The 23,972-nt window shown below is 43.0% G+C and overlaps 2 protein-coding genes across 6 annotated transcripts; one reads left to right on the forward strand and one right to left on the reverse strand.

Moving 5' to 3' along the window:
- The first annotated feature begins 1,583 nt into the window (after positions 1–1,583).
- skp2 (S-phase kinase-associated protein 2, E3 ubiquitin protein ligase) lies at positions 1,584–10,254 on the forward strand. Its single transcript, XM_038733695.1, has 10 exons — positions 1,584–1,727; positions 2,331–2,581; positions 2,670–2,784; positions 3,185–3,328; positions 4,065–4,199; positions 6,050–6,148; positions 6,251–6,378; positions 8,025–8,076; positions 9,026–9,133; positions 9,224–10,254. Exons 1-10 carry the CDS (start codon positions 1,714–1,716, stop codon positions 9,441–9,443), a joined length of 1,266 nt encoding a protein of 421 aa, XP_038589623.1. The 5' UTR covers positions 1,584–1,713; the 3' UTR covers positions 9,444–10,254.
- A 5,451-nt stretch (positions 10,255–15,705) lies between these two features.
- Positions 15,706–23,731, reverse strand: nadk2 (NAD kinase 2, mitochondrial). Of its 5 annotated transcripts, XM_038733698.1 has the most exons (13): positions 23,438–23,731; positions 22,872–23,103; positions 22,703–22,791; positions 22,501–22,589; positions 22,073–22,154; positions 21,781–21,864; positions 19,812–19,975; positions 19,562–19,655; positions 19,295–19,438; positions 18,004–18,059; positions 17,862–17,915; positions 17,654–17,777; positions 15,706–17,547 (listed from the first exon to the last, which is right to left on the reverse strand). In XM_038733698.1, the coding sequence occupies exons 2-13, from the start codon at positions 23,100–23,102 to the stop codon at positions 17,409–17,411; spliced, it is 1,350 nt and encodes a 449-aa protein (XP_038589626.1). In that variant the 5' UTR covers position 23,103; positions 23,438–23,731; the 3' UTR covers positions 15,706–17,408. The 5 variants fall into 5 exon arrangements, with proteins under 5 accessions (XP_038589626.1, XP_038589624.1, XP_038589625.1 ...); XM_038733696.1 differs by having other exon boundaries at positions 22,872–23,730; XM_038733697.1 differs by having other exon boundaries at positions 19,836–19,975; positions 22,872–23,729.
- Between the last annotated feature and the right edge of the window lie 241 nt (positions 23,732–23,972).

Here is a 23,972-nt window from a genome sequence, read left to right on the forward strand (position 1 = left end):
TAATCAGGAGATGAGGACTTTCAATCACAAAGAAATTCAAGTGTATCTTTGCTTTTTTTTTTTTTTTACCTGAGGGAGAACATCAGTAGCTGAAATTATTTCACATATCCACATCAAATGAAAGATTGATTTATTTTTTATTAAGTTACTCGCTACTCAAGTTTTTTTTTCAGTAAATACTTTTGTACTCTAACTCAAGTAGTTATTTAGATGACCACTTTTACTTCTACTTGAGTACTTGTGGCGACCCATTTCTGCCCATAGAGACTTCCACACACATAAACATGCTCACATATGTATCCACTCATCTGTAAGCACAGTTCTTTTGGTTAGACATTCAGCTGGGCACCCTTATGTGAAGTGAAAAATGGAATAGGCACTAGTTGTCTATGAGTAGGGCAGGACAAGGTAAGTTTATTTGTATAGCACATTTCAACAAGGTAATTCAAAGTGTTTTACATAAAACCAACAGGGAAATATAAAAAGTTACAGTGCAGTGTAAGTTATCAATCTACAACCTTAAATTTCATTTAATTGAAGGCAGTGGTAAAATGAAAAGTCTTCATTTTTGATTTAAAAGAACAGTTTCAGCAGACCTGCAGTTTTCTGGGAGTTTGTTACAGATATATGGAGCATAAAAACTGAACGCTGCTTCTCCAAGTATGAAAGCATCATCTGAGAATTTGAAGTATGTGCAGGGCTGATGCTGAAATGTGTGAATAGAGGGTGTAAAGAAAGGGACTGAAGACAGCCCTGGGGGGGTTTGGTGATCTTACTGTGTCAATTCTTACAGCCCGCCTGTTGCTGAGCTGGACCAAAAGTGGATGAGGAGTGGAAGGATGATGAGATGTAGGAGTGTATTGATCATTTGGTGGTGTTGGATTGTGTTGAAAGTGGGGCTGAAGTCCACAAAGAGGATTCTGGTGATTCCAGGTGTAAGGGAGGTATAGAGGGAGTGGAGGAGGCATGTCACAACGTCCTCTGTCCTTTGTTTGGCCCTGTCTAACGGCGGTAAGCATGGTATTCAGAAGCAGTTTCTCCAGGCATTTCATGAATATGGAAATGAGGGTCACAGAGGGAGAAAATGAGAGCAACCAGGTTGCCCCAAATATTTCAAAATGTCTTACCCTGAATCAGCAAACAAAACATAACAAGCAGTTATTTCCTGATGACACAAGAACTTGAGCCCTCTGAGAAGTGTGTATTAAAATTGCACAATAAATTTAAGAAGGAAATTTTTTTTGTATATCACTAAATCACAAATTGCCTAAACTTAAAGGGGCTTTCAGAGTAGTAGTGATGATCTGCTGAGGATGAGTTGGCGTTTAAATGTCTGTCTACAGAAGTTTGAATTTATGCGTTTTTTATTGTTTCTCTTGAACCACGTGCCTTTGTGCTCATTAACAGTTTAAGTTTAACCCTACTGAGATGGCATCTTCTGTTGTTTTCCGATTCACGTAATGGAGAAACTACCGACGCTCCTCTTAGCATTTATTTTAAAAAAAGGCGGAAAAACGAGCAAGACTGGAATGCCACATGGGCCACGTAAAACGTATGGCGAAGATACGTCATGACGTGGTGATACAGGGCGCCGTGCTGCTGGCGGTGAGTTTAAAGAGTCCCGATCAGTGATCCAGATCAGGTCTGCAGGGGAAATAGTCAGCCGCTTCATGAGCAGTCGGTTCTATAACGTTATTCTGAGCTGAACCGGAGATGCCAACAGACAGGTATGGTTACGTGTTTTTATACTTTAACAGAAAACATTTCGAGCGACACTGTCAGTTCATCTCAAACGTAAATTACCGTCCATGTGGAAATGAGCCAAAGTAAAGTTACCTGGTTTGTTACTTCTGTTGGGTTACAAATAAAAAAAATCGCATCAATCTCTCAAAGAAGCTTTTAAGTGAGTTAAAGGCTGTACGGTTGGTCATGGTTTGAGTGTGTCCGAGCAGCTTTAATATAACGTTAAAACTGAAGCTAATGATTGATGCCGCGCTTTCATCTCAGCCAGGCCTCCGTGCACGTCTCCCTGTGCTTTCTTCCTGGTTTAGAAAACGGTAAACCAGCTAATATGAGTGAAAATAAAAAGGCACACATATATCTCTTGAAATGGAAGTGACAAAGTATTCGCGTTTCCTTTTGCAGTTAGTTTGCGCGGTCACGGCGCTGGAGCAATATGGCGGGCAGAGAGGGGTTCTCTTCTGGAGGAAGCTGGTCGCGAACGAATCTTTCTCTGAGATGTTGCTATAAAAGGAAAGGGGGGAAGGGTTATATAACCGTTCTAATATATCGAATATAAATGTGTTTGGTTCGTTTCTCCTTCCACCCAGCATGCCACTGCAGGATCTGCCCTGCCTGAGTCTCCAGGGCTCCATGTTGTCTCAGCCCAAGAGGGTCATGAAACGCAAGTCCAGGGACTGTCTTAGTGAGGGCCTGGACACTGAGTGCACTCCAACAGAGCTCATCCAGCAGTGGTCTCCAAGCCACAAGCACCAGCGGCTCACCAGCAAGGGGAAAGAGAACGACAGCAGCCAGTTTGTCCTCGCCAGGAGATCCAGGAGGAAAAAAGACTCCACCTCAGGTAGGAATCTGCTTTCTGACCTCCTCTTAGCAGCTGCAGAGGTTGTGTGTCGCTATAACCTTTGCTCTTCTTCCGTTATTTCCCTCAGCTGACATTTCATGGGACCACCTACCTGACGAGCTGCTACTCAAGATCCTCTTCTACCTGTCTCTGCAGGACCTCCTCAGGATGTCAACTGTTTGCAAACGCTGGCATCGCTTAGCGTGAGTCTCAAACCACTAGATTGTGACAGTGACGTCCCTTCCTAACCTTTTGGGCTCGAGCTGTCAGTAGATTTAATCATAGTGACAGTAGATTTAATCAAAAAGTTGTCAAAAAAATGAACACTGCTTCGGTAACCGGAGGTCTGTAATCTGATTTCTTAAACGTCAGGGTAAAAGGAAATGTGTCGTGCAGCGGTGCATCCTCGTATTCAACATTCAAAGTCAGATTGAAGCTGAAACTGACTCTTAAGTAGCTTCTACAATTCTACACATGTTCCCAGGGCAGTGAATGCTACATAGATAATGTGACAAGGTCAAAGGGAGGTTTAGTCTGTGCAGGCTGTTTACTGCAGACGGACTTGGGCATTAAAGTAGCCCTCCCTGCTTGTGACTGTTGCAGGTTTGATGAGTCTCTGTGGCACAGCGTGGATCTGGAAGGTTTGACCCACATGGGTCCAGCTCTGCAGCAGGTGCTGAAGACCGGAATCCGCAGGCTGCGCTGCCCTCGCTCCTTTGTGGAAGAGCTGCACTTCACAGGAACAGGGTGAGTCCAGCAGCTGACGGCGCGCTGTCCATGTCTTAGTCTGGTCTGTACAACTCAGGCCGTGGAAGGCTTTGTATCTGCCTTGCTCCATTTGGGTGTTTAAAAATAACTCTAGGGATATTCTATATTCTATCTTGTCTTGTCAACAAATCCCCTGTGAGGACCCAAACCAACACTGTCTCCTACTAACAGGAGTGTGTGACACAGCCTGATCTCTCCTTCCTCCTCAGAGCTCCATAGTTTAGAAACTATTAACATGTCAGTGAGCCTTACTGCTGCACAGCACGACACCTCCTTCATTACCAGGAACACACACTGCAAATGCACTTTCTCCCCCCAGTTACATTACATTGAGTAATATTTGCTAAAACTACAGTGACCAGCTGTTTTAAGGAATTAGAGCCTAACCCAGAGTTTAACTGAAACACTGAGAGCTGCTGCCACCACACACCAGCTCAAGTTTGGCTCAACTAGCACTGTAACCACAGATTTGGACCTAAAGTCATTTACTAGTTTAGTTTTGCTTGTATCTAAAAATATTAACTTTGGTTTCATCATTGTGGCATTTACAGAGCTAATGGAGGCGGCTATTATATGCTTTCTTCCCAAATGGAACATTTCAGTCCTTCTGAAAGTAGGAAACATCTGAAGTGACTTTAAAAAGACACCTGATGGAATTGTGCTTTTTAAAAAAACAAACAAATTTTTTAAAATTTTTTGTCCTTTCTGTTGTTAGGCCACTGCAGATCGTTGAGATGGATCTGTCCAGCTCGATCATCCCCACCTCAGCTCTGGAGAGCATCATCTGTCACTGCAGGCTCTTGGAGTATCTGAGCCTGGAGGGTCTGCAGCTCTCTGACATCATCATCAGGTAAGTTTTTACACTCTATTCCACTCTACTCCTCTCCACTGAATGAGCAAACCTTTGTTTCATCAAAGGTGTGCACATGTTGCTGATTCTGTCCCCTTGGAATCCTTGTTGATGTCTTGAAATCTAGCTCGGGTCACTCCCGTTTCTCGATCACCTTTGAGCTGTTTCTACAGCTTGACGGCAGGGCTTCACCCTGACGAAGGCAAGGTGGCTGAAAGCGTACTGGAGAGGAGTTGAACGATGTGTTCATTTTCATGAAATCCGATTGGTTGGACATGCTTTGGAAAGGCACATATGTCTTTGAGGGGCGAGTTCAATCTCAAAATGTTTTGCACCAGTTTGCGACATTTTCGGATTGAACGACATGTTTCCTTGCAACGGGCTTCGAGGTATGTTTGGTGGGCGTGTCTCGGGTGTTACCCAATCAGCTGTGACAGTTTTGTAAACACAACGGTGTTAAAAAGGCAGGAAAATTCAGTGCGCTTGCGTCCACAGCAGGGTGTTCAGGGAACCATCGTTTCTGTTGAAGGAAAAATGTTTTGTTGGCGCTGAACTCAGCCAAGGTCTCACAGCCGACAATGCACATCGGAAGCAAAAGACCGAGCCATGAGGTGGAAGGAACTGCAGGCTACAGACAATTCTGCTGCAGTGACGGTTTCCAGTAGCTCAGTGGCTTCCATCATCCGTACATGGAGTTTGGAACATCCAGGAGTTTTCCTAGAGTCGGCCACCTGGTTAAACTGCGCAGTTGGGGCAGAAGGGCCTTGGCAAGAGAGGTGACCACAAACCTAATCGTCACTCTGGCTGAGCGTCAGATCCTGTGTGGAGAAACGTCCAGAAGGACAACCATCACTGCAACACTGAACCGATCTGGGCTTCACGGCAGAGTGGCTGGATGGAGGCCTCTCTTCACTGAACCGTGCATGAAAGCCTAAACAACCTAAAGCAGACTCAGACTGAGAAACAAGCTTCTCTTGTCTGAAGAAACAAAGATTGAACTGTTTGGCCTCAGTTCTAATCGTCATGTCTGGAGTAGGGCTGCACGATTAATCTTATCGCAGTCGCGATGTCGTCATGTGAGATTACAACTACAAAAAGTGTGCGATTTAAAAAAAACAAACGGTGTGTGTGAGCTCTTCTCCGCTTATTATTATGAATATAGTAATATTGTTATAGGCTACTAACAGTATACTTTTAACTGAACATTACTCTTTATTTAATGTTTAGAATATGATACTAATGCACTCAGGTATACTAGTACCTCGTCCAGGTGGTGGATAGAGTCTCTACAGTGGACAGATGTAGATTTAGCCAGAGTCAGGATGCCGGGGGGGGGGGGGGTGTGCGCGTGTGTGTTTCTAGCCAGGTTTGATGGGAAAGCTGAACGAAGAAAAGTACATAAGGTTCACCTTCCAGCAAGACAATGACCGAACTATGTCAGTGTCCTTGAGTGGCCCTGTCAGAGCCTGGTTGTGAGTGCAATCAAGACCCAAATATGGCTCCCCATCCAGGTACAAAATCCCCAACTCCAGGTGTGCAAAGCTGTCACATCCAAAACCAAGAAGATCCAAGGCTGTAATATCTGCCAAAGGTGCTTCAACAAAGTACTGGGCAGTGAGAATGCTAATGTGATATTTAAGTTTTCCTTTTTATTGAAGTTGCAAAAATGCTTTCAAACACCTCCAAAGCTGTTGCAATACATTTATTAGGTGGAAAAATGGCAGTTCAAATGGAAGCAACACGTTTCTCATCATTATTGCAGGGTTACTCTCTTAGGTGTGGGCCTCTCTGGTCTTCTCTCGGTAACTGATTCAGCTGGATGATGGATTGTTTTTGTCTCTCTCTCTCAGCTCCCTGTCCAAGAACCCAAACCTGCTGCAGCTCAACCTAAGTGGCTGCTCCGGCTTCTCTGCTCCTGCTTTGTCTGACATGCTCAAATCCTGCTCCAGGTCAGCTCCGTCTGCCAAACCCTGTTATCCAAATAACAGCTGGTTCTATTCATCCTCCGTCTGTCATTTACTGATGCTGTTGTGCTTTTTTCCCCTGTGCAGATTAAAGCAGTTGAACATATCATGGTGTGACTTCAACAATAATCATGTGAAGAGTGTTGTTGATAATCTGAGCTCCAGTGTTACGCACCTCAACCTCAGTGGTTACAGAGAGAACCTCACATTAGACGGTAAGTAACATTTTTACTTCACACAAAGTTGCTTCCGATCTTTCCATGAGTAATTATTCCAAACACTCTACTTTCTCTTCATGCTAGAAGCCTTTTCTACCGGTTTGTGTAGCTCTGTACCACCTGAGCAATGTCTCGATCTATATCGACCAGGTTAGTCTTTCCATTTCCTGTGCACGTGTAAACTCACGTGTTTATAGTTTTAGAGCACGGCACATGAATAACAAAGTGAGGAATGTCTGTGGAAACCAGAGTTCCATGCTCCAGATGTGGACTTTGAACAGGCAGGATTTTGAGTGTTTACAAGTAAGGGATGCACGATATATTTGGTGGCTGATATATTATTGGCAGATGAGCAAGAAAATTAAATGATCATTATTGTTCAAACGATGGAATTTTAGCTGATACTTGGGTCCAATAATGTGGATCTTGGCTGTGGACTAGGAACACGACGCCTGCCTCTCTGCTCTGTGTGTTTGTCCCTGTTTACACCAGCTGTGTTGTGGTGCTGCAGAGATGTCCTGGCATACACATCCTAAGAGAACATCTTTGTTTGGTACAGATCTTGCAAAAACAAAACATCCATAATCATTTTAAATGTCTTCAAAGTTATAATTAGTTATAATCTGAGCTTCCGGGGGGGGGTCTCACGCCCCATTTACACCGTGTGTTAAAATGTGATCTGATTTTTAGAGAGAGGGAGAGAGACCTATTACGTGATTCAACACTCCCCCTCTCACACATGAAAACACACACAGCAGTCCACTACTTGCCCCAGATGTCTGCGATATTGCAGCAAAGTTTAAGTTTAAATAGCCTGTTCAAAAGACTATTGCTCAAGGAGAGACGCAATTCCGCCCTTTCTGGTAGGTATAATATTAAAGTGTTATGTAACACTGTGCTGGCCGCCGGCACACAGTAGCAAGCATATTATCATATAAATCCAAGTTACCAAAGTCCCTCTACTGGCAGTGGACAGTTTGTTTGTTTTTAAGTGGCTGCAAAACAAACGGCAACGTGCGCATATATCTAGAGAGAAGAAATGTCTGAAATAAAGTCAGTAGTGTCTGTTAGCCTGCTTTCTTTTTGCCATACTTTGCTTCACGTCGATCCAAACGACGCCCCTTAACTGTGGTCTAATAAGCGTATACCACGGCCTGTTATGAGCTATTGCTTAATCATTCCCTAAAATATCACGAATCATATCGCTTTTGTCAGTTGTTTGTTTTTTGTTTTTATTTTTTTAAACCATTCAGCCCTGGTGTCTTGGGTGATCCCATCATAAGTGGACAGCTGTGAGTGCACCCAGGAGCATTGAGCTCAGATTGCTCAGGACCACCTACTCGACTGACGTTCTCTGCGTAAGAAGTGCATTCATGCGTCAATGGCTTGAGTCCGTCAGAATGCTCAGAAGGGCCTAGCTGCCACCGTGCAGTCGAGAAGCCGACACCCGCGGTTCCTGTACAACACAAACGGCCAGAGGAAACCTGTCGCATCAAACGTTCTTTATAAGGTTTCACACTGATTGGTTGCATTTCGGCAGGGAGTGTGTCACCAGATCCATCTGCTGCTGTTGGATGAAACTTCCTGTTCACTTTTGTTGCAGACACAAAGATCTGAGATGCCAGTATTTTGTCTTTTTACAGATGTGAAGGTGTTGGTGACGCGATGCCCCCATATTGAAACTCTAGATTTAAGGTAAGATTTTATTCCTCGTGAACAGTTTGGACCTGTAAGCTACATCCGTGTGTGTCCGTATGTTCATGTTCGCATATCCTGGAGGACAGACTCAATACAGAGAATGTCTTGTGTGGCGTAACATTTTATAAATGTATTAATGCTGCTACAATATTGCCAGTCTTTGACTATGGAGACTCACCATATACACGTGTGTTGCCGTTGGACACCATCCATAGTGAATGGAGTGAATTAGCTTGTAACTCACGACTGATCAGCTGTTTCTGCTGTCAGCGTTTTGTCCAGTTGTGCAGAACTCTGCACGCCTGCTGAGAATTTTCTGCACCTCCACAGCTGGTAACGTTCATTTGTGCTGAGAAGAGAGGTGGATGCAAGTCTTGGCAGGTAGCCTCTGTTCTGCCAAATTATGCATTCACCTCTTAAAGGTCCTTTTCAGATCCTTTGCTCTGCACACTGTTCAAATGGGGTTATCACAGCATATTTATGCTGACTCTCAATGAATGCTGCTTCTGAGTGTAATAAAATATTCGAAATGTTCATAAAATCTGAGTGTATCGTTGTGGGGTTCATCAATTGTTATGAAAGTATATTATAGCGTTTAAAAGCATTATCTGGAGGTGCATGTAATTCTCAGCAGGCATGCAAAACACCAGCTATTCCCGTAACGTGCAGAGTCTTGGCTAGCAGCAACTTGCCTGCTTGAAACGCATTTCTGAGGACCTCTCTCCCCTTTTTTTTTTTTTTTTTCCAACAGCGACTGGTTTTGTTTCTGGTTTGGAACCCATACGTCTTGTTTATTACAGCCATGTGTAACGTCACCTACTGATGTAACTACGCTTGCCGTAGCCTGGTTTATTCGCTCCAAACAAGCTGATGGAAACGCACATATTTCATGGCCAAAACAAATCAGTACAGAACACTATTCACCTGTGGTTCCTCTGTGTTACAGTGACAGCACTCTGCTGATGGCCGACAGCTTCCCCGTCCTCAAACAGCTGAAGCATCTGCGGCATCTGTCCCTGAGTCGCTGTTACCACATCCACCTCGCTGCTCTCACGTAACTTACCCCGCTGCTGCCCCTGCTTCTCTTACCCTTGTGCGACTGGTTTTTAGGCTTGTATGCTCAAACTAGTGTCTGTATTTGCAGCGACCTCGGTAAGACGTTCCCCATGCTGGGCCTGCTGGATGTGTTCGGCCTTGTACAGGACGGCCATCTGCCTTCTCTGAAGAAGGAGTTGCCTTACGTCGGCCTCAATTCCAGGCCGTTCTCCAGCATCGCTCGGCCTACGCCAGCCAGCAGGCTCACCGGCTCCTGCAGCAACCGCGCCATGTGGAACAGGAAGTGTCATCTGAGGTTCAAACTGTAACCCCTGCGCCTCGTGTTTTAAGCAGTTTGTTTCTGTTGATTGTTTTATCCCTGGGGTATTCCAACACGCATAACGGGGAGTGCAGCCTGTTGTGCAGTGATGGAGCCATGTTTCAGTGTTTCTTGCTGCTAATAGAACAGGCTTTTAGTGTTTGCTGGCCTTTACATACTCAAGGTCACATGCTGGACCAAGCTGTGAAGTGCTGAACATGCAAGCTTGTAGAGAAATGTAATATTTTATGTAGGAAGTCACATTTGGATGTTGAATCCAGTTCTTGTTGGAATGTGTTAACACACTTTTAGTGGATTTTGTTTTTTTAATCCGTTTTGTTCTAATGTGTTAATTTAAAATATCTTGTAAGGGAAACATGGTTGAAAAGGCTCAATGAAATGTTAATCAGATACATTTTAATACTGATGGCAGAAACATCCTGTTCTCAGCTCTAATAATGAGAACAGTTAAAATCAGCAAGGAAGTTTTAATGTAAAATTATGTGTTTTGGATCTCCAGACTAGTTGGAGAATTCCCGTTGAACCGCGTTGTTGCTGAACAGACACTATGTTTATATGCAGGCTTACACATGGCCTCGCTGTGTGCTACTGTAATAACTGCTCATCATTCATTAGCGTGACTCCTCCCCAGCCTGACAGTGGCTGCTTTTAAGCTCATTATGTCTGTGTACAGGGGTCAGGTAGATGTGCTCACTGCTCTAGATTACAACTCAAATGCCATACAGACTGAACTTGAAATGAATTTTAACTTGTGAATTGTTCATCTTCCCTTTTTTCAAGTAAACCACTGAATACCCAAACCATTGTGTCAGCTTGTTTCCTTGCATTGAGTAGAAGCTATTTTATTTGTCAGACTGAGACAAAATGTTCAGAGTTGAGTGTGAAAGTTGTTTTTAAATGGTTTGAAATCCAGCAAGTTGGTTTTAAACACCGGACTCCCCCAGGGCTGTGTCTTCTCTGCTTATACTAACATCTCCTGCAGCAGTGGAGGAATGGCTCTTTCTAAGTACGCAGATGACATGGCCCTGGTGGCACACCTGACTGGCAAGGATGCCCTGTCCCAATACTGACAGGCCGTCAACCTGGACCAAACATTTACTGAACACTCACTTGAGCTCAATATAACACAAAAGAGGCAGAGTCAAAACATCTTCCCATGTCTTCCAACCTCTCAATATCCAGGGTCAGCTGGTGGAGCAGGTTGAGTCCTGGGAACAGAGATGGACACCTGCCTGTCCTTTGCACAACACGCTGACTGTGTACAAAAAAGCACAACAGCGCCTCCACCTGCTGAGGAAACTCTTGTTTACTCTTTGAATCCATTCTCACATTCAACAAATTCATGGGATTAATTAGAGGTATGTGTCGTGTGCATATCCTTTACTTTTGTCTATTTATCTCAACGATCAGTTTGTACATGTTAACGATGAATCCTCTATGCACGCCAGAGGTATAGTTCTACAAAGTTCTGTGCTTGGACCAATCATATTCACCTTATTTATGCTTCCTTTAGGCATTATTATCAGGAAATATTCCATAAACATTGTTATGCAAATGACTCATTTATATCTATCAAGCCATATGAAACCAATCAGTTAACTAAACTCCAAGCGTGTGTACAGGATGTAAAATAACCAACAAATTTGCAGGTCATCCATGTTTTCCATGATATTAAACTTGGCCCCAAACACCTCCGAGACCCATCATCTAAAGAAAAAAAAAAGAAATGTCCATTTTTCAGGACTCTGTATTTTAAAGATAATTCTGTAAAAAAAAAAAAACATGACTTTACAGATCTTTATTGTAAAGGGTGTAAATAATGTCTTCCATGCTTGTTCAAAGAACCACAAACAATCAAACATGCACCTGTGGAATGGTTAAGACACTAACAGCGTTCAGACTGTAGGCAATTAAGGTCAAAGTTATAAAAACTAAACACTAAAGAGACCTTTCTACTGACTCTGAAAAACACCAAAAGAAAGATGTGCAGGGTCCCTGCTCATCTGCGTCAACGTGCCTTAGGCATGCTGCAAAGAGGCATGAGGTCTGCCGATGTTGCCAGGGCAACAAATTGCAATTGCAATGAGAGGACGTTTCTTTTTTAGCTGTGTATAGTTACTCTGGATGCATCGCCCTGGCCTCCAGCACCACCGTGAGGAATCTGACTTATCTTTGATCAGGACATGTCGTTTAACTCTCACATAAAACAAACTTCAAGGACCGCCTTTTTTCACCGATGTAACATTGCAAAAATCTGGAATATCCTGTTTCAAAATGATGTGGAAAAACTAGTCCATGCATTTGTTACTGCTAGGCTGCTAGGTTCCTTATTAAACTGCCTGAATAAGCCACTAAAGACTCTTCTGTTGATCCGGAATGTTGTGGTGTGTGTACTGACAAGAACCAGGAAAGGAGATCATTCACTGAACAAAATTATAAACACAACACTTTTGTTTTTGCCCCCATTCCTCATGAGCTGAGCTCAAAGATCTAAGTGTTTCTCTATGTCCACAAAGGCCTATTTCTCTCAAATACTGTTCACAAATCTGTTAGTGAGCACTTCTTCTCACATACAAAGCTCTTAATGGTCAGGCACCATCTTATCTTAAAGAGCTCATAGTACCTTACTACCCCACCAGAGCACTGCGCTCCCAGAATGCAGGGTTACTTGTGGTTCCTAGAGTCTCCAAAAGTAGACTAGGAGCCAGAGCGTTCAGCTATCAAGCTCCTCTCCTGTGGAACCAGGTTCCAGTTTGGGTCGACCACCACTGAAGAAGATTCCCAAGTTGAAGCGTCAAGATTGGGCAAAGAAATACCTGAGGAGAGATTTTTCAAAGGTTTTATGGACAGATGAAATGAGAGTGGCTCTTGATGGACCAGATGAATGGGCCCAAGGCTGGATCACTGATGGACACAGGGCACCACTTCGACTCAGGCGCCAGCAAGGTGGAGGAGGGGTACTGTTATGGGCTGCTATCATTAAGGATGAGATAGTTGGACCTTTTCGGGTTGAAGATGTACTGAAGTAAACTCCCAAACCTGCTGCCAGTTTCTGGAAGATACTTTCACATACTTTCTTGTATTGTCAGTTGTAGATCTCATGCTGTATTTTATGCTCTGTTGATGATTGTATGTTGTTCCTCAAATGTAGAAGCCTTCAGTTTTCAAGGCCATGCTTTATGCTCCATCACATGCTTCCAAGTACTCCACTGCTTGGCTAGCCAGCAAGGGCCTCAAATAATGACCTGCCCCTCTTCCTTACCTTACTTGAATCCTAATGAAAACTTGTGGGCCCACAGGGAAGAGAATACACCTCTTCGAACAGCGTGGTTGCTGTGAGCCTGCTGGTCGTGAACAGATCAAGAAATTGACTACATATATGGAAGGTGTGTTGTTACACTTCAAAACTGAGAATAAACAAGTAATTTGATCTGCACACATATCCTGAGCAAGACAAAACTCACGTTCCCTTAGTTGTGTTTGTTCATCCATAAAATAAATCCTGAGGAATACAATTCACCTAATAATTGTGCACACAGTGCAGTTACAGCTGGCTCAGGTGAGTCCTGAACCATCCCTTAGTTATGCTGCTATAGGCCTAGACTGCAGGGGGGCTTCCCATGATGGACTGGGCTACTCTCTCCTCTTCTCCATCTGTATGTAGTCTTATCCCGTTATTGCATGATACTAACTCCACTTCTTCTTCCTCGTCCCTCTCCTCTCTCCTTCGGTCTCCTGCAGGTGTTTCTGGCTCTGGAGCTGTGGAGGCTTCCTGCCTCCCCCATGTTCCTGCTCGACCTCCGCTTTATGCTGAATGGCTAACCTGCTTGGAGCATGTCTGTGTCTTTTTGAGCACTTTTTATGGCATGAATGGATTTCTTCATTTTGTTGCTTTATGAAGTTCTTTCAGAGCAATGTTTTAAAAAAGTTTTGAGTACATTAAATAAAGGAATCTATTTATTATTCAGTACGATACATTCATTTAATGGAACACAAAAATGTAATTATAGTCAGATCTGCTCGTGCCGTAATGATGGGGCAGTGATATTACAAGCCTGTTAACATCCTCATTCACGCGGTCTACAATGTCGTTGTCAGCTGTCCTTCCTGCATGTGGCAGCTGTGTTGCTTTTAGTCAGGATTATTAACTTCTTCATATTTGTCTAATATTAGTTTGCTTCATGAGTAAAATCTGCCGCTCTGCGATTGGTCATCTGCTGCAAACACCGCCTCTTTCATGTGAATGCACTCATGGCTGGATTGGGAAACACTGGGTTGATTTACCAAGTTGATAATTAGCGTTGTGTGACCGCTTATCTTTATTCTGGTTGTTAGTTAGTGAAGGCAGATAAAAGAAATATCTTGGGTATGTTAAACTTACGTAGTACAGGTCTTTTTCCCAGCTGGCATTTGGACATGGCATAGTAGAAAAATCACAGGTGTTACTAATAACAGTAATGATGGCTCTGTTCTAATCAAGTGTCCCAGTGAGCCATGACATGTGTACAACACCAGGAACCTGAAACTGAAGCAGCTAACTGAAATTCAGCCATCATTTCTTCACACGTTAAGTCATATTTAGTTAACCCTGTGTATTTCTTATTGTCATGTGTCTTTTATGGAAAAGGTTCATTCATTGTTGAATATCATATAGTAAATATAGAATATTATCTGTAGCAATAACAGCCAGGTATGACCAGCTGGATATCACAATATTTAACATTTATTTGAATTTTTAACATTGGTTTTATATCTGATGCAATACTAGAATGGGCGTCTGCAGTCTCACTCATTGGTTTTAATAAATCCATCTCTGTTTCCACCACAGACCAATGGAGGTGACTGGACTATAATTTAAAAATAAATAAAATTGATTCAACATCAGTTTACAGAATCAGTGTGCGAGCAATTGTGTAGAACAAACACATCTCACGGTCAAGATTAGTAACGTTAGCTACTACTTTCCACCAAAGAAAGTGTTCCAATGGAAACTTTTAACAGTGTCTAAGAGGCAGAGATGTCTCAAACCTGAACAAGACCATGTCGTCCCTCATCCAAGACACAGCAGGGAAACTCAGCTATTTAACCTCTGTGGGGTGGCCTGTTAAAGACCGCACACCCAAACAATCTAGTGTATGCGGTCCAATGCAGTGAGGAATGCACAGACCTGTATATTGGGGAGACTAAACAACCACTACACAAACGCATGGCTCAACACAGAAGGGCCAACTCCTCAGGTCAAGACTCTGCAGTCTACTTACATCTGAAGGACAGAGGACACTCGTTTGAGGACCACCAGGTGCACATTTTAGACAGAGAAGATGGATTGTTTTATAGAGGTTTCAAGGAAGCATCTACACCAGGGTTGAGAAGCCGTCGCTGAACATGGGAGGGGGTCTACGCCACCACTTATCCCCAACAATGCTTTCATTACTCCCCAGGAAACGGAACAAAAGTGACCTCTTGGCCTCAGGCTCCAGCCACACTACTGCGTTTTGGAATTAAAACGGAGACCTGTTGCTACGTTTGCACCTCCAATTCAGACTACAACGCCGAAAACGAAGACCTACAACAGAGAAGTTTGGAAACGCTGCCGGCCCCGTTTTGCGTTTCAAAACTCCGGAGGGTGTTTTAGTGAAGACGGGCCAAAACGGAGGACTTCAGAAACGATGACGCGGCTGCTCACGGTCGGCTCTCTGATTGGGTCTTAGAAGTCATGAAAAGCAAAAGCACGATGCTTCTGACAGAGTTTTTGACATGGTATTTTTATTAAAATATTCTGTACCGTTCAAATAACACTTATCTGCCTACACTTGTACTGCGCATGTCGCCGTTTACTTTGCGACGACTCCCAGTCTGTTTACTGCCGCCACACTCCCGTGCTACATTCAGGAGGCTAACAGTTTTAATTCTCCCTTTGTAAACTTTATTTTACGGAGTAGTTTGGATGCAGCCTCAGGTGAAGATGCCAACGATGGTCGTTCAGTCTTGGCCTCGGGTAGTCCTAACAACTGTCGTTCCCACAGCCAGGAACACTAACGAACCAGCGGTATCGATGACCCGGGCCAACGACCCCACTGAGGTTAAATAGCTGAGTTTCCCTGCCAGTCAGTCAGAACTGAAGAAGTCCTTTGGATGAGGGACGAAACGTCTTCCAGTATCTTCAACCAAGTCCAGTTGCCCCTGACTAACCTTCTTTGGAGTACATTAAAATGGGTTCATACAGAGTTTAAATAAGCACACAAACACCATTTCCTTGTAATATCACTTTATCTGATTGAAACACAAAACATCCTTACATAGTGACACTATGCCTTTGGCAGGCTGCATATTACAATTTCCTGGTCGTTTTGTAGACCACTCCTCAAAAAAGAACACCTGGTTCAGAGTCCAGGGCAGGGAGGTGTTACAAGGTGCACCAATACTGTTTTACTGATCAAGTGGAATTACAAGCTCATATAAGAGACCTACTAGATTCTTATTATAATTAAAATCATTACAACTACACCATCTTGGTCAAACATGTTCTCTATCATTTCAGCATCACCAAACAGCACTGTTAAAGACTTAAATGCCAAGTGGCCTTACCGGTTTAAAATAATTTGTATCACTTCATATCACAGACACAGTTTGAACTGTTTTTTGTTGTGAAAATATTAGACATGTCCACCTCTGGTACATGCTGCTCTTTCAGTAGCACATTTAAAGCCAATTGTTCCTGTCTTGTGAGAGGTACAAGACACTTGACACTTAAAACATGGAACAAAATGCCTCTTTAGGCATGGAGTTTTTAGTGCCCTTAATTCTTTTCTCTCAAACTTCATTTTTAGCACCCAATCAGCTACAAAAAAATATAAGCTATGTTCCAAAAATATCTTTAGTGAACAAAACAAGCTGTAAAAAAAAAAAAAAAAAAAAAAAAAAAAAAAAAAAAAACAGCTGCTGTGCTGTCAGTTCACTATACAGACACCTCTATATACTTTCAGCGCAAATTTCACAATTGAAAATATAAGCCTGGTGATATTTTTACTATTGTCAACAAATCCCATGTGCAGACTCAAAACAACACTGAATGTATCTACTAACAAGTCCTGTGTGTCTCATAGCCGGATGTCTCCGGAATTGTTGTCCACTAACTTTTAACACACATCAGCGAGCCTCCCTGCTGCACAGTGTGACATGCTCCTTCATCACCATGATTTTTCTGACTCCGTCCCACACACACACCGTCCTGCTGCCCCAAACACTCACTACAGCACCACATGTGGATTCACCCAGCGCTGAAAACAGTCCCTAACAAATGCACTGTTTTCTCCTGTTTGAGTAATGCCTGTTAAAAACTACCATAAGTAGCTGTTTTAGGAAACCACTGAGCCTTTGAAAAATAAAATAAAATGGTATATTTGTGAGCGGTTTTCAAAGATGTACGTCTTCCGTATGAACCAATGGGTTTGGGGCTGAATGCCACAGACAGGGTAGGGAAGTCTTAATACAGACCCCCAGGCAAGGGTGGAGGCATGTATTGAAAATGTGTTGTAATGGTGTCTATGTAGATCTGTACTTTGTTCAAGGTGCCATTAAATTGTAAGATTGATATTGTCATATGCTTTATATTGATTTGGATGTTGAGAGAATGAGGGCTGCTTAGAAGACAGTCAATAGTAACATACTTAACATGTTGCTTGACATAATATCTACAAAATGGATAGTAGCCTTTTTAACCTGGTGGATTATAACTTGTTATAACCAGTGGGATGGAGATTAAAAAGCAAAAAGAAAATGAAACTAATTTTAAAAAAGGCACAATGCACACATTTAAAAGTAACAATAATATTTCCCCCCTTCCCAGGTATAAAAATATTCAACACAGGCTAAAAGCTAAAAACTGGTACTTCCCTTTTAACACTGTTGGTTGGAGGGAAACCAGTCAAATGTCCTGTGCTCTGGACTCATCTCAGTTTTCAAGAAGGACTGTGCGGAGCTCGTCCTCCTCACTCATGCTGATTGTAGCGATGGCACCGTCATTGAACTCAAATGAAGTCCCACCGTCGACCACCATGCAGGCATCCCAACACCGTGAGCGGACACACACCCTGAAGCAGCAGAGGCATCACAACATTCAAAAGATACATTTTTACAGCTTCTCCAGTGTGAACTCTCACTTAGCCTGGGTTCTGAGGTTGAGGAACGCTCACTGACTTGCTGGCGAAGCCTCTCTGCCGACTGCTGGAGAAGACTCTGTTGACGATGGGCTCCCTGATGCTGTAGAACAAACGCCTGTCGTCTGGACTGAACACCAGAGACTCGTTGTACTCATCAGTAACTGAACACACAGAGATAGCACCGTCACATAAAACAAAGGGCCCAAAAATGCTAGTTGACAATAAAAACACGACTATCAACTCACCCTTTTCAATAAAGTCAGGATTAAGTGGGATATCAAGACCCGTTTGGGACTTTCCTGAGAAAAGACACATTGTTTGTCAGTGAAGTCAGGTGGGGAAAAAAAGTTTCACTTTAGACTTCCATCGAAAAGTGCACACACATACCGATTTTTAGAATGTCCTCCACAGCTTGTTCAACAAGTTTGTTGATGTTATAGGACCTGCAGACACCAAGAAAGAAAAAAAAACATTAGGAGCAGAAAAGTGGATTAATACAGGATTTAACCCATGGGATGTCATAACTATGTACTGTAGTGATTGGGCACTGGTGCATACTGGGAGTCACTATGATTTAATAATCATTTCAGCTATGTAACAAACTGACAGCTCTCTCTGACTTTCATCACAAATATTACTGCTTCATACCAGCTGGGATGTAAAAACTGTTTACTGCAGGGGATTGTACCCACCTCACCACCATTTTAGTTTATTGTGCTCTTTGCATTTTATTTAACATGATTATTTTGGAGCACTGATGTTACCTGGAAATCAAGCTAATGTGATTAATGAGATTGTGGTTGTTCTAAAGTTCTGCAATAAAACCATCATAAATATTAATAAATCATATCTTGCTATATGTTTTGACATCTTAATTACACACCTACCCATCTATTGACAGATAAAGCTTGTTCCAGAAACATCTATACTATGCTGTAGTAACCAGACAAAAAAGTTTGCTTCTCTTTTGCCACCAGCTGGAGAATGTCTGATACAAAAGCGAAGAGCGCCAATAAGGTCATACTCCCACCCTTTCACAGCAGTTGGATGGAAAGATTTCAATGGGGACCCGATTTCACGACTAATCATACAGTACCATTCATAAACTTATCCTGCGGCATAATTCACATCTCCACTCTCCATACGTTTGCTCTGTAGGTTTCTGATACATTCTCACCAAAAAATGCCTAATTACAATGATTGTGAGCAGTTAATACTTTGGACATGTTACATAATGCTCTTTTACGGCTAAGTTTTCACAGGCCTGTTAAAAACCTATAGGGCATGAGTGTTTCTTACAAAAAAAGATATACTGAATTAAAGGAATAGTTTGGGACATTTTGGAAAATACACTTACACACTGTTTTTTTTAGAGTTACATGAGAAGAATCGATACCACTGTCATGTCTGTTTAAGCATGAAGCTACAGCCAGAGTTTAGCTTAGCATAAAGAGTGGAAGCAGGGGGAGACAAACAGAAACCTTTCTGGTTTTGTATGTCTCTGGGATGCACCTTCATATAGTATTTATTTGTTTCATTATTAGATCTGCAATTTGAAACTTTGTGAAAATATAAAAAATAAAACTTTGACTGTAACTCCCTTAAATACATGGTGGATGAGGATTAGGCACTAGAGAAACATTAAATGTAAAACAAAGTTGAGTATAGTTAAATGTACCATGCTTTGGATCCTGTTCCTGTGCAAATGCTGAGTCCTGAGCTCTTCTGCTTTTCCCATGGGCCGTCGTCCACAGAGATCTCATAGTAGGAAGCCCTATGGAGCAAGAGGTTAACATGGGGTTTGAAGGATTTTAACTTCACCCTGTGGTGGACAGAGATTCCCCTGATGAGTGCTGGAGAGATGAGTACGGTGCTGGTGAAAGGTCTGGGGATTAATGAGGGTTAAAACATGCGCGCGTGGACAGAGTTTGGATGACAGAGGTACCTGGAGGACAAAGATTCTCCGATGAAGATTTCATTCAGGCTTCTGATCGGGAGGAGACTAGGCTTGGAGAAGCTCTCATGTAGTCTTCCTGTCCCTGAGAAATGGCACTGAATTAGTAGAAGAACAGCGAGAAAATAAATAATAATCAAGTTCCTGATTAGAGGTCAAAAAACCCATTATAGCCAATCTAACCCTAATGGACAAACAACAGTGGGGCAGACAGGACAGGCAGACAGACAGGGACAGGTACACATGACAGGTGTTGGAGTCGTACTCCGCCGGCTGTCCATGGTGGTGATGCGGTGAGCTTGGCTGTGCTGCTCCAGGCTAAGCTGCTGCTCGTGCAGGTCCACGGGGGTGGGATTGATTCCTGTGCCCTCTAAGTGCAGACGGATCCTCTGACGCCACAGCCACCTGAACACGCACAGAGAGGTGAGAGGACAAGATCTGCCGTACAGAGCACCCCTGGGCCTAAACTGAACCAGCGGCTCGTCCTTTAAATATTGTAGTTATATTCTGAGGAAAGAAATGTTGCATCTTATATCTTTCTTTCAACAAACCAATAAAGTTTATTAACACCTGTAGCACTTTTATTGTACCGGAGAGGCTGTAAATGTACAACAAACTTATGGTTTATATAAGGGGATCTCCACTGATTTAGTCAGAATCAAGTAGCAAAGACAGCCATCCTGACTTTTAGTCCTCTGTATGGGTCAGGCTTCAGAAACGCTGGATCCTACATTTCCCACAATGCAACAATACTGGGGTTGCACAAATGCCTTAATTCAATAACCCAATTAACTGCATGAGCCGAGATCACTTCAGCAGAGAGGAGTGTTGTTTTCTTTGTGGCTGATTCAGGCGCCTCAACAATCTGGCTCAATGGCTACTTCACCAAAAACACATGAAGGATGCAGGTCCTCTCCTCTTTATGTAGTTGATTTGCCTCTCTATGTTGTTCAAGACGTTTGAAGCTATTCAGGCATAATATTAATGCCACAATATCATGTTTAATCCACACTTAAGAGTTTCCTTCACTTCTGCAAATATGGTGAAAGATATTCATTTTTAAGATATTAGCAATATAAATGTGAGCACAGACTCAGTAAGTCGGTGTTAGGTTTACGTTTGGTCGAAAAACTGCTGAAACAGTTTTATGGAACAAAGATGTCACAAATGTATACGGGTATTAACCTCAAAAGTAAAGCTGATGATACACAGAGCAATGTTTAGAGCAATTGTGCAGGGCAACGTTGCCGTCAATGGTAATGAGTAAAGATTACTACCGTAATCCCCTTCCCCCACCACGCGCCCCGCCACTATCCGTTCAAAACATAGTCGGACTTGCCACTAACAATATTGCCCAGCAACATTGCTCAAAAAGTTGCCCCGTGTTTCATCAGCTTAAGACATCCTTTGACCTGACAATCACCAATCAATTCTAACTGCTGAGTTTTACTAAACTCTGTAACTTACACTTCAGCTTCAAACAGCACATTCAGACACAGTGACCTCCGCTAGCAGTTAAAAAAAACTGGATTTAGGCTCTCCTGTCTCTCACCGTGTGACTTTCTCCAGATAATACGGGTTTAAACGGGGCTTGAACTGTAAGCTAATGACAGAAACTGCCCCAGGGTCAGCTGGTTAATCACCTGCACTCACGAGGCCGCTGAACAAGAAATGTCTGGACACGTCTAGTGCTCCCCCTTGTGAGTTTTTGGAAGCTGGTGATAAAGTTTGGACCCCTAAAGTTCCTCAGTCACCGTCGTCTTTTCTACAGCATTATGGGCTACCAGCATTAAATAGATATTATTATACTGTAGAGATTAATGCAGCTGAATGACATCACTTCTGACAAACTGTACCCCGCTCTCCCTTAAACACCAGTCAGGTTCTAAAATCTACAGCAGAACCCAATGTGTGTTTCTATTTCATTGATTAACTTCCATCTAAAGCAACACTCGTTGCACTCTGTATGGAATAATGGAATCATACGACTTTTCTTTGTTTTCAAAATGGGCATTATATATTGGCCATTGAAAAACCCGTATTAGTCAACCACTAGCAGTACCTTACAAAGTGACTAACTTGTAGGTTTTCACTAATGAGCTGGAAAAAGATGCTGGAAGGTAAGAGATGGAAAACACACAGGAGGACAGGGCAGGATGTTCACCTGAAGGAAGTCACAGCACTCAGATTATTCGTGGTTTAATACGCACCTGAACTCACCACGGCAGAGTTTCTCCAGTGCCTCTGGGAAGGCACGAGTGTACCGCACAGGCAGGCACAGATGACCTTCTGACCTTTAGTTGAAAGAGAGAAATGTAATGAACTCAGCTGAATATTAGAGGAACGTTAAATAGTAACAATGTGGAGTTATGACGTGACATTATGCTTATGAACCAACTTCCTCTGAAGTTTTTCTTTGCAAAGAGCAGGTATCAGGTATTATTGTTTGACAAACATTTAACAATCCAAGCCCTTCCCAAAAAATGCTGTTCAGTGTTTTACCTCTCAGGGTCTGTGTTTACTCCAACAACTGGTTTGTCCTTGCTTAAAACCTTACTGGCAACAAGTAGCATTGTCCCATCACCTAACAAAACAAACTGCAGTTAAAGAACTTGTATTGTGTATTTGCGTCTGTTGTCTGAAAGCCTCTGTTCATGTGACTTTTTGGCCCCTGAGCTGAATAAGTTAAAGTCCTGCCCATTCTGTACGTCATGCCTGTGCTGGACACGAAAGTTGGTGTTTAAGGAAGATTATTTTATTCAGTTTTCATTTATTCAAACAAATAGTAATGACCATAAAATCCAACATTTACAAACGGTGACTTTCCTGGAATTAATGGCATGTAGTACCTTCACTTCATTTGTAATGAATCAATGTCACAGGCAGGAGGCTGAAGTACAAATACACCCAAATAACTAATAAATTTCTACCTCCAGCAGAGATGATGGCATCTGCCCACCGCACTACCTCTTCATCATATTCTCCTCGCTTCACGACTCGTACCTCAATGCCTTCTTTCCTGCAAACACAGATTGTTAAAACAGCCTTTTACAAATGGAGTCCCGGCTGTGAAAAAAGGAATCCTTCCTTGTCTGCTTCTTAGAAACGTGGCTGTGAAGGGCCACATCTTACCGCAGACTCCTCACAATATGTTCCACATTGTTAGTGTGGATGTTGTGTCTTTCCAGCAGGCCGCTGTAGCTCGACCCCTTCATAGCAAGCTGCAAGACAGACACAAATAAACCTGGTAAAATATCAGCGTTTGTTTTTCCTGGGAGGTCACAGGCATGTCTGGTCTTACCAGGTGTTTCAAGTCCTCTTCAGAAAGCCCTGCATAGCGATACCGCTGCTGTTCAAACTCATATCGCGTAGTCTTTGTAACCACTGCTACTTTTCCCGGATTGAATCCACTTTTTGGCTGAGATGAGGTGTTGCATATTGAAGTGTGGAGGGGGCGAAGGGAGTTTCCATACAGCAGGCTGAAGGCTCGATTCCCAAGACACACCAAGTTCCCCACTGGGCGGCGAGTCATTCTTATGAGTGAACACACAACCATAAACTCAATTACATGTCCAATTAAAAGTGCTGAACGGGAGCCCTGCTCGGTACTGCTGTTACGGAGCTGACATGTTGGGTCATATGTCAGATGGAAGTATTGTCCGTTCACAGAAGTCTGGGAGTGAAGTAAACAGACACACACCCAGGTGTCAAGGAAGGTCACCAGGTGCACCAAGCTCTTTCCTAATTCACCAGTAAGGTGAACCGTTTGCTAGTGGGATTGCTTTCCAAATGGAGTGTTTCCTCTGGCAAACAACAGCACAGCAAGGCCACCAGTTAGCTCGCTATTTAACTAGTTATTATACTAACCGTATTTGGGCAGGTTAAAATCTTGCGTTACGCTTAATCCCAGCTGAGCTTAAACAGCTAAAAGTAGCTAGCAGCTTGCTCACAAGTCCAAAGCGAGGGGCCCTGCACAGCACATATTCCGGCTGAGTTTCCTCTTACCGCAAACCACACTAAAGCTGCGTCACACTCACTCCTCCCGTGCGAAAGAGTTTCAGACACGAGGTAACACACATGGGCAGGTTAAGATTAAACGACAACACAAGGGAACACTGGCGACGCTGCACTTCCACTGCACGTACCGTGCAGCCTGGCACGTAGCCGTGATGCACGTACGCTACGTAGTAGGATTTACTCTGATTGGCTACGAGGCTGTCAGTTTGAAGGGGCGGAGCGGTGACGTTTTATTTTGACTGCTCTGCACGCACGTGATCATGAGGCGTTCAGGAGCAGACGTTTTTTCGCGAATCCAGGATTATTTAAGTGTTTTTTTGTGTGTTTTTTTTACACAACATTTAATACAGAACAAAAAGAATGCTAGATAAAAATATTGCCTGCA

This window comes from Micropterus salmoides, unplaced genomic scaffold (genome assembly GCF_014851395.1).
Source record: "Micropterus salmoides isolate LMB-PRFRI ecotype aquatic unplaced genomic scaffold, ASM1485139v1 Ms_hic_scaffold_20, whole genome shotgun sequence".
NCBI classification, from domain to species: Eukaryota; Metazoa; Chordata; class Actinopteri; order Centrarchiformes; family Centrarchidae; genus Micropterus; species Micropterus salmoides.

Bases quoted from the DNA above. Each gene is read 5' to 3' on its own strand.
- skp2 (XM_038733695.1), top strand. The intron at 4,200-6,049 runs GTAAGTTTTTAC...TCTCTCTCTCAG, and splicing joins CTCTCTGACATCATCATCAG to CTCCCTGTCCAAGAACCCAA. The intron at 6,149-6,250 runs GTCAGCTCCGTC...TCCCCTGTGCAG, and splicing joins ATGCTCAAATCCTGCTCCAG to ATTAAAGCAGTTGAACATAT.
- nadk2 (XM_038733696.1), bottom strand. From the start codon at position 23,126: ATGGTTGTGTGTTCACTCATAAGAATGACTCGCCGCCCAGTGGGGAAC. The intron at 22,590-22,702 runs GTAAGATGTGGC...CTGTGTTTGCAG, and splicing joins CATATTGTGAGGAGTCTGCG to GAAAGAAGGCATTGAGGTAC. The intron at 22,155-22,500 runs GTAGAAATTTAT...TTGTTTTGTTAG, and splicing joins TGCCATCATCTCTGCTGGAG to GTGATGGGACAATGCTACTT.